Genomic DNA, 14,250 nt, shown 5'->3' with positions numbered 1-14,250 from the left:
TAATCAGTCTGATTCTACATCAAACTGCAGTTTCCGATTCAACTGTTAATGCACCCAAAATAGAAATAGAACATAACCTCCAATTTGAAACACAAAAATCTGTCTTCACCATCATATGACACTGACCAATAAAAAGGCTTTGAAATTAATAAAAATAAGTTTGACACAGGTTTCTAGAATGAATAATGAGAGAAATAACATTTTCTCTATTAGATTCTCTGTAGAAATAGTAACACAGGAATGAAGCAAAGTAAGAAGAACACCAACAAACATACAAAAATGTCATTCTGCATCTTTGGAGATGGCAGGTATTGCCACCACTCACCATATGCTCAGAGGCATGTCACCAAATTCTGCCAAGCTACACAGGAAGTGGATTGGACTGTGAAAGACCAACCCAAATGGTGTTTGCATTTTGACAACTTTGTAGGGCAGCAGTACAATATCTCAGAGAGGAGGTCAAGTCTCCTGCTCCCCTGGTGCATTCACTATAGCTGCCCAATTTCCCTGCTTTTTCAAGTTTGATAGAAATATCTGTGGGCTATAGGTACATTCTTAAACCTCAAGGTTTTTTTTGCCTATTAGTGAATAATCATAAAAATGACTAGCTTAAAAAATTAAAGAACTGAATAGGTCTGTTAGCATAAAATGATCTTCAGGAAAGTTATCAGCAGGGATGCCTACTAAACTTCTGCTGGAAGAGTGTTCCACAGCATGGGACCGGCGACTCTACATGCCAGACTTCTAGCTGAAGCCAGTTGTCCCTTGTGTTTCAGAAGCCCAGCTACCAGCGCTCCTCTTAGCAATCAAGCTGGGATATAAGAGTTCAGGCAGTCCTTAAGGTATCCCGGACTCAAGTTGTTCAGGGCTTTGTATGCTAATACACAAACCTTGAATCTGGCCATGTAGCAAATGGGCAGCCAATGCAGATGTTTTAACAGAGGTGCCATATGGTATTGACCATCTGTCCCCTTCAGCAATCTAGCTGCTGCATTCTGCACTAGCTGGAGCTTCCAGACCAGGCCCAAGGGCAGCCCCACATAGATCACATTGCAGTAATCCAGTCTCAAGATTATGAATGCATGGACTATAGTGGCCAGGCTATCCTGACCCAAATATGGCTCTGGCTGTTGTACTAGACAAATCTGGTGAAAGGCACTCCTAGCCACAGAGGACAATTAGGCCTGTAATGACAAGGATGTATCTGGGAATACAAAGATGTGTCCAGGAATACCTGCTCCTTCAGAGGGACTGCAACCCCATCCAGAATAGGCAATTGGCCTATCTTCCAGATACAGGAGCCACCTACCCACAGAGCCTTCCTTTTCCAAAGATTCAAACTCTGTTTATTGGCCTCATCGAGGCCATCACTACATTCAGGCACCAGTCCAGGGGTAGTATTGCCACATCTAATTAAGATGCTATGGAGAAATACAGTAGGGCCCTGCTTCCTGGCGCTTCGCTTCCCGGCGTTCTGCTAATGCGGCGGCTTTCATTCCCCGTTTTAAAGCTGATTTTGCGGCATTTTTGTGTCATTTTTGCGTGATGTGCCCCATTATACTCAATGGGGTTCCACTTTACGGCGATTTCTGCTTTACGGCGGGGGTCCAGAACGGACCCTGCCGTATAAGCAGAGCCCACCTGTAGAACTAAGTGTCATCTGCGTAGTGGTGACACCATGCTCCAAAACTTCTAATAACTGTTCTCAATGGCTTCATATAGATCAGCCTTTCCTAAACTTTGAGTCCTCAGATGTTGTTGGACTAAACTCCCATTAGTCCCAGCTGGCATGGCCAATGGTCAGAAATGATGGGAATTGTAGTCTAGAAACATCCGGGGACCCAAAGGTTGGGAAGTCTGATGTAGGTGTTAAATAGCATTGAGAACAAAATAGTTCTCATGCAGAACCCCATAGTGCAAGTGCCATAGCACAGGCACTCCCCAATCCTACTGTTTGAGCTCAACCACACAGGTAAGAACAGAACCAATGTAATATTGTGCCTTGATATCCATCCTGAACAGTCCATCCAGAAGGATTGGTCAGTGGCATCAAAAGATGCTGAGAGATTGAGTAGGAGTAGTAGGGTCACACTTCCCCTGTCACTCTATATCAGGACAGCCAAGGGTGATTAAGTTCCGAAACCAGGCCTGAAACCAATTTAAATGGTTCCAGATAATTAGGTTGTGAACACACTAGTCACCTATAGCAAAGTGTTTCCACTAGCCACACCTGGATGGGGAATGAGTTGATCTGCTGATCAACTGAGAAATCTCTTTAAAGCTGAATTTTAAACACACACACACATACATTGATCCCACCAGGTTTTACAGTAAAAAGGAATGGGGTTTGACTAGCATCGTGTGCCCCCATTTTCAGAAAAGGTGGAGAGAGACTGGAACCTGCAAAACTGTGAGTGTGTTTCTATCCTTAGTGTCATCCAGGAATACTTGCAGTAGCTCCACCACAATCCTTTTCACCACCTTCCCCAAAAACGGGATATTGGTGACTGGCCCACAATTATCATACACCATTGTAGTCCCAACAGTGTCTGAAGGCCACAAGTTTAGCTACCGCTGCTTTAAAGACATACTGCTTAAAATACCTATTTTTTGGTTCATTATAGCATTGAAATAATTATTTTCTCCTCATTTTAATTTCAGTGTCCTGTTGACAGGGAAAGACTCAAATGCAATCCAAGACCAGGAAAAGTGAGTGTGAACTTTTCATTGTATATGTTTGTTTATTTATTATATTTATATCCTGCTCTTCCTCCCAGTAGGAGACGAGGGTGGCAAACCAAAGCACTAAAAACACTCTAAAACATCATAAAAACAGACTTTAAAATATATACGTTATACATAAATTTATGTTAATATGAAGTACTGAATATTTTGCCATACACATTTTCAGAAAATGAAAAACATTTAAGTGAAGCAATGGAAGATAGACAGACAGGTTCTGTGTTTTCCTGGGATGTCATTAAGATGGTTGGCTGCTATGCAAACAGCTCATCAAAATGTTGATTAGTTAATTTAAAAGGCAAATTGTATTCCAATTTACACTGATTTTGCCCCATTACCAGTGATGTTACACGCCTGTAAATAGTCTGTTGACACCTTTGAATTTGTTTTGGTTTAGGCTGCAGTCCTATATACTTCAGAGCAAGTCCCATGAAGTAAACATGAGAAAGATCTTAAAGCTTTGATAAGCAGAATATGTATATAAAAGATTCTATAATTCAGATAAGAAAAATAGAAACTGAATTTGCTAATGTTTCATTAATGCCATCACATGTTATTTCAGATGGTTATTTGTGATGTTCATGGCAACACAAATGAAATTTACCAAGATGTGGTAGATGCTACAGCCTGGGTGTTTTCAAAAGAAGCATTGATCAGAGTTGTTAGAGGATGGTAAGGAACATGTACTTTATAGATAAAGCCCCTGTAAGTGGCTGTTATTTACAAATCTGACTGAAATAAAGATACTTTGTTAGGAGTTGTTGAAGCATGGAAAAGTAACAACATATATACATATTTAATTGTAGTCATTTTTGGTCATATGTTGAAATTAATATTTTAATGAACATTTGAATATTTGCAATTTTGTGAATATGATAAAAAATGAAAATACAAGGTTATCATTTAAGGCAAGGATGGGGAACCTGTAGGTGTCAAGATGTTGTTGGATTCCAGCCACATGCCAATAGTCAGGGATGGTCACAGTTATAATCCAGCAATATATGGAGGGCCATAAGTTCCCTAGTTGAAAGGAATGTTCAGTTTTTGAAAAAGAAAAAAGAGGTATATTTGTCTGGAATTTTAAAACATCGCTGTTAAATTTCTATTGCAAAGAAGAGGAAGTGGCAAATATATGCTAAGTTAGGGACAAGACTTGGAATAAGCCATGACATTTGTAGTATGCAAATATATTTGGAAATGACTTTTTGTTGTGAGTTTTTTTATTTCCCAGTTCCCAAAATCCTTTATATTAAAATCCTTCATATTATTATTCTCGGATAGAAGGCATATCAGATATTAGACAGATAAGAACAGATTAATCTTTTTGTTAGAGAATGTTTGATTACAGATCAATGTACAGGGAATGAAGTAGCATATACCATTCCCGTACAAGTCAGATGCATGCAGACGTTTTTAGTAAACAGCACATAATAAGGTATGCAAGTCATTTTAGGAAAGGTAGGTGGCAGGACAAGGTCAAAGTCCAATGAATGAATATCAAGAAAGGGAGACGGGGGCGAAGCCGGTCTCTCCTTGTGTGAGGCCAGTAACCTGGGCCAGTCATCTCCTGCCGATTTCAGCCACTGTTTGAGTCCTTGGTGGCAGAAGTTCTTCTCCAAGATGAGGGAGTCCTCCGAAGGTGTTCTCTGTGATGACTGCTGGCATGTCTGGCATATTCAAATGGCACAGTGATGTTGGGTGTGTGAGAATATCACACATAGTGGTTCCCAGAGCACAAGGTTACATATAATGAGCAAAGTAAAGAGAAATTACATTTTAGATAGGGTTTCCATATGTGACAGTTATGTATGTTTTCTAAGCAAGAGAAAATATTACCTTTTAGAGATCAGTACTGGAGCCTCTACTTTTTAACTTTTACTAAACATATTTGTGTGGCCCTGCCCACTATTTAGTATAGCCCCGTCCTGCAGGAATGTGGCCCCCAAAAGCTTTCCACCAATATAATGTGGCCATCAGCCTGAAAAAGATTTGCTATCCCAGTCTTATATTATCCTCAACTATGTTATCCTCAACTTTGGACAATAATATCTGTTCTGACTATTGCTAAATGTGAACTGCATTGATGCAGAAAATGAAATTAACGTTCAACTAAAAGATAGGTAGCAAGTTCACAACAAACTTATTCAACACTGGATGTTTTAAAATTGTTTTTTGACAAACTAAGGCATATTCTTCCAAAGACATAAATCATTTGTTTAATAAATGGAGAAGAGCCTTGGCTCAGTAGTAGATTACATGCTTTGCATGCAAAAGGTTCCAGATTCAGAGGTTGGCTGTAGAAACCATGTCCAAGTGCCTGGAGTCGGTGAGTGCCTGGATGGGAAGGAATAAGCTGAAACTGAACCCTGACAAAACTGAGGTACTGTCTGTGGGAGACAAGGGAAGATTAGGGGATTTGAACCTGGTGCTCAGTGGGGTACAACTGCCCCTAAGAGACCAGGTCAGCAGCCTCGGGGTCATTCTCGACTCCAAACTGTCCATGGAAGCTCAGGTTTCAGCTGTGAGCTGGGCAGCACTGTATCAACTCCATCTGATATGGAGGCTATGCTCCTACCTTCCCAATCATCTGCTCCCATCGGTGGTACATGCCCTGGTCTCCTCTCACCTTGACTACTGTAATGCGCTCTACGTGGGGCTACCCTTGAAAATGGTCCAGAAGCTGCAACTGGTTCAGAACGTGGCGGTGCACCTGATTAAAGGCAGACGCCGGCGAGATCACGTAACTCCAGTGCTCAAAGAGTTGCACTGGCTACCAGTTGCTTGCCGGGCCCAATTCAAGGTGTTGGTTTTGACCTTTAAATCCCTACACGGTTTCGGCCCAGTCTATCTGAAGGAGCGCCTCCAGCATCATCAGCTATGCCGCCTAACAAGATCGGCCTCAAAAGACCTTCTCTCTATCCCACCAGTCAAAACAGCTAGACTGGTGAGGACCAGAGAGAGGGCTTTTTCAATTGTGGCCCCCACCCTATGGAACTCCCTTCCAAACGATCTCCACCACTCCCCCTCTACAATAAGTTTCCGCCAGGCCGTGAAGACCTGGCTCTTCAGGCAGGCCTTTGGGGTGGGATAGATTTTACCGTCATTGCTTTTAGATTTTAATGTTTATTGTATTGGTGTGTCATTTTGTGTTATTTTGTTCATTTTGTACGTCGCCCAGAGTGGCTGGATGGTCAGCCAGATGGGCAACTAAGAAATCCAATAAATAAATAAATTCAATCCCAGGCATCTCCAGACCCTGTTATTTGAATCCCTGGAGAGATGCTGCCAGTAAATAAATAATACTGACGTGTGGACATCACCAAATGGTCAAAATAAGAATCAAAGATTATATAATTGATAACAGAAGATGGAGAAGTTCCATACTTTCTGTGAAACCAAGACCAGGAGCAGACTGCGGTACAGATCATGAACTGGTCGTATCGAAAATCAGAGTAAAGCTAAAGAAGAACAACAAAGCAATCATAATGCGAAAATACAATTTAAATAACATCACAGAAGAATATATAGATCAAACAAGGAACAGATTTGAGACTTTCAAGTTAGTTGACAGAGAACCAGAAGAACTATAGAGTGAAGTCAGAGACATTATCAGGGAAGAATGCAAAAAGACAATACCTCTAGTTAAAAAAAGAGAAAGACCTCAATGCATGACTGAAGAAACTCTTCAAATGGTTAAAGAGAGAAGGAAAGCAAAAGCAAAAGGAGATAGATGCATGGTTAGAACCCTAAATGCAACAATACAGCAACTAGTACGTAGGGACAAAGAGAACTATTACAACAGTTAATGTATAGAAATAGAAGAGGACAACAAAAAGGGAAGAACAAGAGCCCTGTTCCAAAAGATTAGAGAAATGAAAGGGAAATTTAAACCAAGGGTAGGGATGTTGCATAATCAACAGGGGAACACACTGACTGACCAAGATGAAATAAAAGGAAGATGGTAGCAATACACTGATGAACCGTATGATGAAGAACCAGAAATTTTAGAATGTGAGGTGAAAGCTGCTCTTAAAATACTTGGAAGAAACGTATCACCAGGACCAGATGGCATGCCAATAGAGTTGTTACAAGTTACTGAGACTGAATCTGTCCAAATTTTGACAAAAATTTGTCAACAAGTATGGAAAAGAAAACAATGGCCGACAAACTGGAAGCATTCAATATACATCCCAATTCCAAAGAAAGGAGACCCAGGGAATGCAGTAATTATCGAACTATTGCCTTAATATCCCATTCAATATAATGATTAAGATTCTACAACAAAGGCTCTTACCATATATGGAGCAAGAAATGGCAGACGTCCAAGCTGGATTTAGAAAGGGAAGAGGCACCAGAGATCATATCACAAACATACGTTGGGTAATGGAATGGACCAAGGAATTTTAGAAGAAAATCACCTTGTGCTTTATAGATTACAGCAAAACCTTTGACTGTGTAGATCATGAAAAACTATGGAACGCTTTAAAATAAATGGGTGTGCCACAGCATCTGATTGTCCTAATGCTCAAACTATACTCTGGACAAGAGACTACCGTAAGAACAGAATATGGAGAAAACTGATTGGTTCCGCATCGGAAAGGGTGTGAGACAGGGGTGTATTTTATCACCCTATTTGTTTAATCTATACACAGAACATATCATATGGAAAGCGAGATTGGACCAAGATGGAGGTGTGAAAATTGGAGAGAGAAATATTGATAATTTTAAGATATGCAGACGATACCATACTACTAGCAGAAACCAGTAATGATTTGAAATGAATGCTGATGAAAGTTAAAGAAAAAAGCACAAAAACAAGACTACAGCTGAATGTCAAAAAGACTTAAGTAATGACAACAAGATTTATGTAACTTTAAAGTTGACAACAAAGACATTAAACTTGTCAAGGATTATCAATACCTTGGCACAGTCATTCACCAAAATGGAGACTATAGTCAAGAAATCAGAAGGCTAAGATTGGGGAGGGCAGCTATGAGAGAACTACAAAAGGTTCTTAAATGTAAAGATGTATCACTGAACACTGAAATCAGGATCATTCAGACCATGGTATTCCCGATCTCTATGTATGGATGTGAAAGTTGGACAGTGAAAAAAGTGTATAAGAGAAAAATCAACTCATTTGAAATGTGGTGTTGGAGGAGAGCTTTGAGCATACCATGGACTGTGAAAAAGACAAATAATTGGGTGTTAGAATAAATTAAACCAGAACTATCACTAGAAGCTAAAATGATGAAACTGAGATTATCATACTTTGGACACATAATGAGAAGACATGATCCACTAGAAAAGACCATAATGCTGGGGAAAACAGAAGGGAGTAGAAAAAGAGGAAGACCAAACAACAGTTTATAACAAATGTTATTGGAGGTCGCTGATTCATAGGGTCGCCATAAGTCGTAATTGACTTGAAGGCACATAACAACAAAATTAGTCATGTATATTAACTTTAATGGGTCTACTCTAAGTAGGACTAGCATTAAATATCACCCATAAAGTGCATTTGTTATTTAAGTATTCATGTGAATATTCTGCATTGGCAATACCCAGTGTCACAGTGAACAATGAATAATAGGAAGCCACCCCATTAAATTTTTGAAAAATTAAAAATTACCTTATTCAACCTCAGCAGCCCAAAGACCATCTTAAAGGGGAAAGCTGTGGCTAAATCAAGATTTGATGTCGGAACTTTCCTGGTTCACAGCCTAGCTTAGATTCCTAGAAGGCATTATGTCAGCAACAGCCCTGCTACCTGCAGTGCCAGGACACTTAGTTCTAAAACTGCTGTCAATGAGCCACCAGCAGTCCACACATGCACACCATCATTGGTTTCAGTGTAATTCACTAGGCTGCAACAAAAACCACAGCGCAATCCTGTATACATCTACTCAGAAGTAAATTCATTTGAGTTCTATGGAGCTTCCTCCGAAGAAAATGGGTAGAAGATTGCATTGGTCTGTTTAGACATCCCTGTATATGCATCTGCATAACATTCAGTCATGCCCTTTCCTTCCTTGTATAGCTGCTGTATTTCCACCCTATTAATTTTTGTATGTGTTGTGTGGCAATACAGAGGTTTATTTGATACTAGGTGAAGGTGGCAAGATTAGTTACTTCATTGTTTCTAAATAAAAGAGAAAGGTCACCCACTCCATTCCATTTATTACCCAGTTATGCCAGAGAAGAAAAATCCTGTGCACTAGTAGCAAACCCATTCTCCAAGTGCTGATTCTTTTATGGACAAAGCAGCAGCACCTACACACAGGAGGTTTTATCAGGCTTGAAGGAATCTCAAGATTGCAAAACTACAGATATCTTAGTGGGGGGGGGACACCTTAAGTGGAGGGATCTAGAACAGCCCAATGAGGATTGAGCTTGTTCAGCAGCCACAAGGTGGTTTATAACAAATGTTACTTGGAGGTCGCTGATTCATAAGGTCGCCATAAGTTGTAATCAACTTGAGGGCATATAACAAAATAATAATATCCATTAACAAATACTGAGCTAGATCAACAAGTGGTCTGATTCAGTGTTAGGCAGCTTCCTGTGTTCTAAACATTTGTAATATTGAATTTGTCTAGTAATTAAATCCTAAAATTCAAGAATGTTATTTTATACTAAAACCAAAATTTAAATTTAAAAAAGAAAGACATATATGATTGCTTTTATTTAACTGCACTGGAATCTCTTATTGGAGTAGTATAGAGTATTAAAGGCTTTCCCAGATTATAATTTTGTTATGCAGTAGTTGTTTGGAGACTGGGAGGTTGGGGTCCACATCTTCCCCTAAAGTAGTGTTTCTTTAGTAAAGAAATGAGATTTTCCCAAGACTCTTAACAGCATAATTTGCAACTAGGGCAATGCAATATTTCTCCCAGGTAGGAAATCAAATGTGATTTGTGGAGTGCTATGTGAGGTGTGCGTATGTGTGTGAGTATTATGTGCACATCCTCAAGGCACGTCAAGGAAATCCTCATTGCAACCATCTTCCATCTGGAAACCTACGTCCTCACTGTGGGAGGCTGTGTGGATCCAGAATTGGCCTCCACAGTCAGTTACGGACCCATTGTTAAAGACCTTACCCTGGAAGACAATCTTATTCGGCCACGAGTGATTGCCAGTGCACATCTTAGATATTTCCTGTGACATAACTAGTGTCAAGCAGCTCCACCCCACGGTCATGCATCATTTTGGAAACTTTTAAACTTTAATGCTTAAAGTCCCCACCCTATTTTCATTAGACCTTGGAGACTGGGTACTTCCCACTGTGTCTGTTCATACACATCCACCCCTCATAATTGCAAGCATTTTGCTGTTGTGTATTATATGCTTTCTGTTACACTTATAGTTTGTACCATCTCCAGAAATGGGAGGATTGCTAATAGCACATATTTCCCATTGAAAAGCATCACTTATAAAATTAGTTTATAAAGTAGCCTCTGTGTTGTTCAGCATATATGTTAGAGGGAGAGTGCAAGTGGTTATAAAATGAACAATGGCTTTTTACTAGTATCAGTGCTATGTTAGCTACTTCTTGGGTAGCATGTTTACAACGTTTTGCTTATTTTATTAATACAGCTGGATTTTGTATGAGAAACCAGGATTCCAGGGTCAGAAATATGTTCTAGAAGAAGGGGAGAAGATGCTGAATGAGCTATTGAATCCTCACAGTGAAAAACATCAAGGAAACTCCATAGTTGGTTCGATCAGACAAGTAGCGAAGGTAACTGTGCTGTTCATTGTGAAAAACAGATTGTACTGGCAATGACCACAGAGTGAATGAACTTCATTCATTTCTATTCCCCACCACCTTCACCATTTGTTAATCCCTATTTCCTGTTTAGGTTACATCCACGCCATACATTTTAAAGCACTCATGCCACTTTAACAGTCATGACTTCTGCCAAAGAATCCTGGGAACTGTAGTTTGTTAAGGATTGTGAGAATTCTTAAAGACACCTCACAGAGCTACAATTCCCAGTAACTTAAAAAAACTACAGTTCCCAGGAATCTTTGGGAGAAGCCATGACTGCTAAAGTGGTATAAGAGTGCTTTGAATGCTTAGTGTGGATGTAACCATTTTAGAGAAGTCTCAGAGCTGCAGATACTTTTCTCAACCTTCCTTAATTCTGTACTTCAGAATTCCCTTTCAGTCTTGCCCGTGTCAGGCCTTTGCTAACCTACTTGCTTTCTTTAAAGTAGATATTTTACATGTATGGTGCTTATTCTCATCAGTCATATCTCCCAATTCTTTAAAAATAATCATAAAAATAGCAGCTCACTTAATACATTGTGATGAGTGCTTGAGGCTAGAGCCAAACATTTTATCCCTACTTGAGTTTACTATATGATGATAATCTATTTTGTTTAAATGGGAGTTTAATATATGTCCTGTTGTTGTTGTTGTTATGTGCCTTCAAGTCGATTACGACTTATGGCCACCCTATGAATCAGTGACTTACAAAAGCATAATATATGTCCTAAAATACAAATTTTAGGATACCAAGCTCAGTTTGTTTTTCTGAACTTTTCAGAGTTTTAAGAGGATAGTGCCTTTGATCATCATTGGAGTACACAGGAGAACCCCAGGAGAGCTTACCTATGACCTGGGTGTAGCTTGGGACACTGCTGCAGCAGGGATACCCCACCATTAAGTAGTGTTCCTGTCTGCTGACAGATAAATCTGCACCCTGTTCTAATGTCTCTCTCCCTCCACAGCTATCTGCCTGCGAGTAATTAGCCTTGTACTCTAAGGTGCTGCAAGACACTTTCTCATGTTTGTTTGTTTATTAATATACGGTCACAGACCCATTCAAATAAAATGGACCATTGGTCTCACCTGAAGGGTGATTTTCATAGGAGGACTGCCATCAAGCGGGTAACATAGCTCCACCTATCGTCCAAAGGCAAGAATGTTTTGAAGTCAAGACTAGGGGCATCAGGCCCCTCCGACTCTCCAGTTCATTCGCAGTGAGTCTAAAGAGAGATATCTAAAAATGCAGGAAAAAAGGCCAACGGGCCTACCAGCAAGAACATAACACAATAGCAGTATTCATAATAATATGACTCTAACATAGCGATATAACAGTAATTGCAGTCTTGACTTCACTAGTAAATCTAAATATAATAGCGTAACAGGAATATATAAAAAACCCCAGAAAAATATCTAGGTATCCTCCAACTGGGAGGGTCGTGATGGCAGTCCTCCTATGAAAATCACCCTTCAGGTGAGACCAATGGTCCATTTTCCACAGGAGGACTGCCATCAAGCGGGATGTACCAAAGCAGCCCATAACAGGGAGGGACCACCCACATCCTAATCATCATTAAGAACCTGCTGCAAAACTCGCGTGCCAAAAGAGGCATCGGCAGAGGCATAACGATCTATTTTGTAATGCCTTATAAACGAATGTGGGGTAGACCAAACAGCAGCTCTGCAAATATCAGCAACAGGAGCGTTGGTAGCAAAAGCAGCCGTAGTGGCCGCTGATCTAGTGGAATGAGCCGTTATTTTAGATGGAACAGGAAGCTTAAGGGACTCATAAGCTAAGGTAATACATGCGCGCAACCAGCGGGATAAGGTGGAATTAGCTACTTTATGCTCCATAGAACGTGGATGAAAGGATACAAACAAAGACTCAATTCGTCGTATATCCTGGGTCCGAGACAGGTAGGTCTTGAGAGCCCTCCGAACATCCAACGAATGCCAAGCCTTCTCTAGAGGATGGGTAGGATTCGGACAAAAGGAAGGAAGAACAATGTCCTGGTTGCAATGGAAAACTGAATTGACCTTGGGATGGAAGGAAGGATCAGTCTTCAGCACAACAGAGTCCTTGTGAAAAACACAGAGATGGCGGGCAGAAGACAATGCACCCAGTTCCGAAACTCGTGTCGCAGAGGTGATCGTGATCAGGAACAGGACCTTGAATGACAACAGACGTAAAGGCACAGTCCTAAGGGGTTCGAACGGAGGGCGTTGTAAAGCCTGCAGGACCTTCAACAAACTCCATGAGGGAAAGCGGTGGAATACAGCCGGTGAGCATAGAGCGGTTCCCCTCAGAAAATGTTTGATGAACGGATGCAAGGCAATAGTAGCACCAGCGGAGGACACTGAGAGAATGGACGACAGAGTGGACGCATGTCGACGTAAGGTCTTGGGTCTAAGCCCCATCATGAGACCCCTATGAAGGAATTGCAGCACCTGTTGTATTGTGGCCTGGGAAGGATCAAGGTTCTGGGGCTGACACCACCTGGAGAATGCCACCCAAGTATGTTGATATATACGAGTGGTAGATGGTCGTCTCGAGGCCAATATAATGTCAATAACAGCGTCAGACAGGCCAGCAGACCTCAAATGTCCCCGTTCAAAAGCCACGCTGTTAGGTTGAGCCAATTGGGGTTCTGATGCCATATTGGGCCCTGGGATAAGAGGTCTGGCCTGACTGGGAGTGCCCAAGGGTCCGTCACTGACATGGCAAGGAGATCCAAGAACCACGGTTGACGGGGCCAAAATGGTGCTATCAGAACCAGCTTGGCCCTCTCGCGTCGTGCCTTTCTCAAGGTTCTGGCTAACAGTGGTATTGGAGGGAAGGCGTACAATAGGCCATCCGGCCACGTTAGCGACAGAGCATCCACCGCTTCCGCTGTCGTGTCCAGGTATCGTGTGAAGTACCTGGGTAGCTGGCAATTGCGACTGGAGGCAAACAGATCGACTGAGAAGACGCCGAACCGACGCTGGAGAAGATGGAAAATGGTCGGATGAAGTTTCCATTCTCCCGGAAAAACCTGTTGTCTGCTGAGCCAGTCTGCTGTCACATTCCAACTCCTCTGAGATGTTCTGCTTTCAAGGATTGTAGATGTTGTTCTGCCTAGTCGAATATGAGGTAAGCTAGGTTCTGCAGAGAACGGGACCTGGTTCCCCCTTGTCTGTTTAAATGAGATTTCGCACACATGTTGTCCGTTCGAATGAGAACACGGTCCAAGGGGAACAGAGACTGAAAATGGAGCAGAGCTAAGTGGACAGCCTTTAGTTCCAGCCAATTGATGCTCTGAGTCTGCTCTGCTTCGGTCCAAACCCCCTGAACGAACTGGGAGTTGCAGTGGGCTCCCCAGCCGAGGAGACTGGCATCTGTGGTGATAACAGTCCTGCGGGGTTCTCTGAACGGAGTGCCCTGGGTGAGATGTTGGACCCTCGTCCACCAGCGGAATGAAAGACGCAGTGCGGGGTTCAAGGGGATTGTTCGATGGTTGGACCTGGCAATGTCCTGCTGAAACGGTAACAAAGCCCACTGAAGTTGGTGAGTATGAGCTCGAGCCCATGGCGCAATATGGATGGTGGACACCAACATGCCGAGAGCCCTTGCTAGAAGCATGACGTCTGTGGTTGCGTGGTGCATCAGAGACCGTGCGATGTCTATGATAGCGGTTATGCGGTCTGGAGACAGGAACACCGTCGCCTGCAGGGTGTCTAACATCGCCCCTAGATGTTGT

General features: G+C 41.7%; 1 protein-coding gene across 2 annotated transcripts in view; it reads left to right on the top strand.

Annotated features, from left to right (window-relative positions):
* Positions 1 to 14,250, top strand: part of CRYBG3 (crystallin beta-gamma domain containing 3) — a 150,031-nt gene that overhangs the window by 60,853 nt on the left and 74,928 nt on the right. For both annotated transcript variants that reach the window (XM_061628033.1, XM_061628034.1), the window contains exons 5-7: positions 2,662 to 2,709; positions 3,305 to 3,414; positions 10,339 to 10,483. In XM_061628033.1, coding sequence (XP_061484017.1) covers positions 2,662 to 2,709; positions 3,305 to 3,414; positions 10,339 to 10,483 — 303 coding nt within the window. The remainder of the gene's footprint in view (positions 1 to 2,661; positions 2,710 to 3,304; positions 3,415 to 10,338; positions 10,484 to 14,250) is intronic.

The sequence above is a fragment of the Rhineura floridana genome, chromosome 5, assembly GCF_030035675.1.
Source record: "Rhineura floridana isolate rRhiFlo1 chromosome 5, rRhiFlo1.hap2, whole genome shotgun sequence".
Lineage (NCBI taxonomy): Eukaryota > Metazoa > Chordata > Lepidosauria > Squamata > Rhineuridae > Rhineura > Rhineura floridana.
The sequence above is the reverse complement of the archived record's forward strand: the minus strand, read 5'-3'. Positions and strand labels throughout refer to the sequence as shown.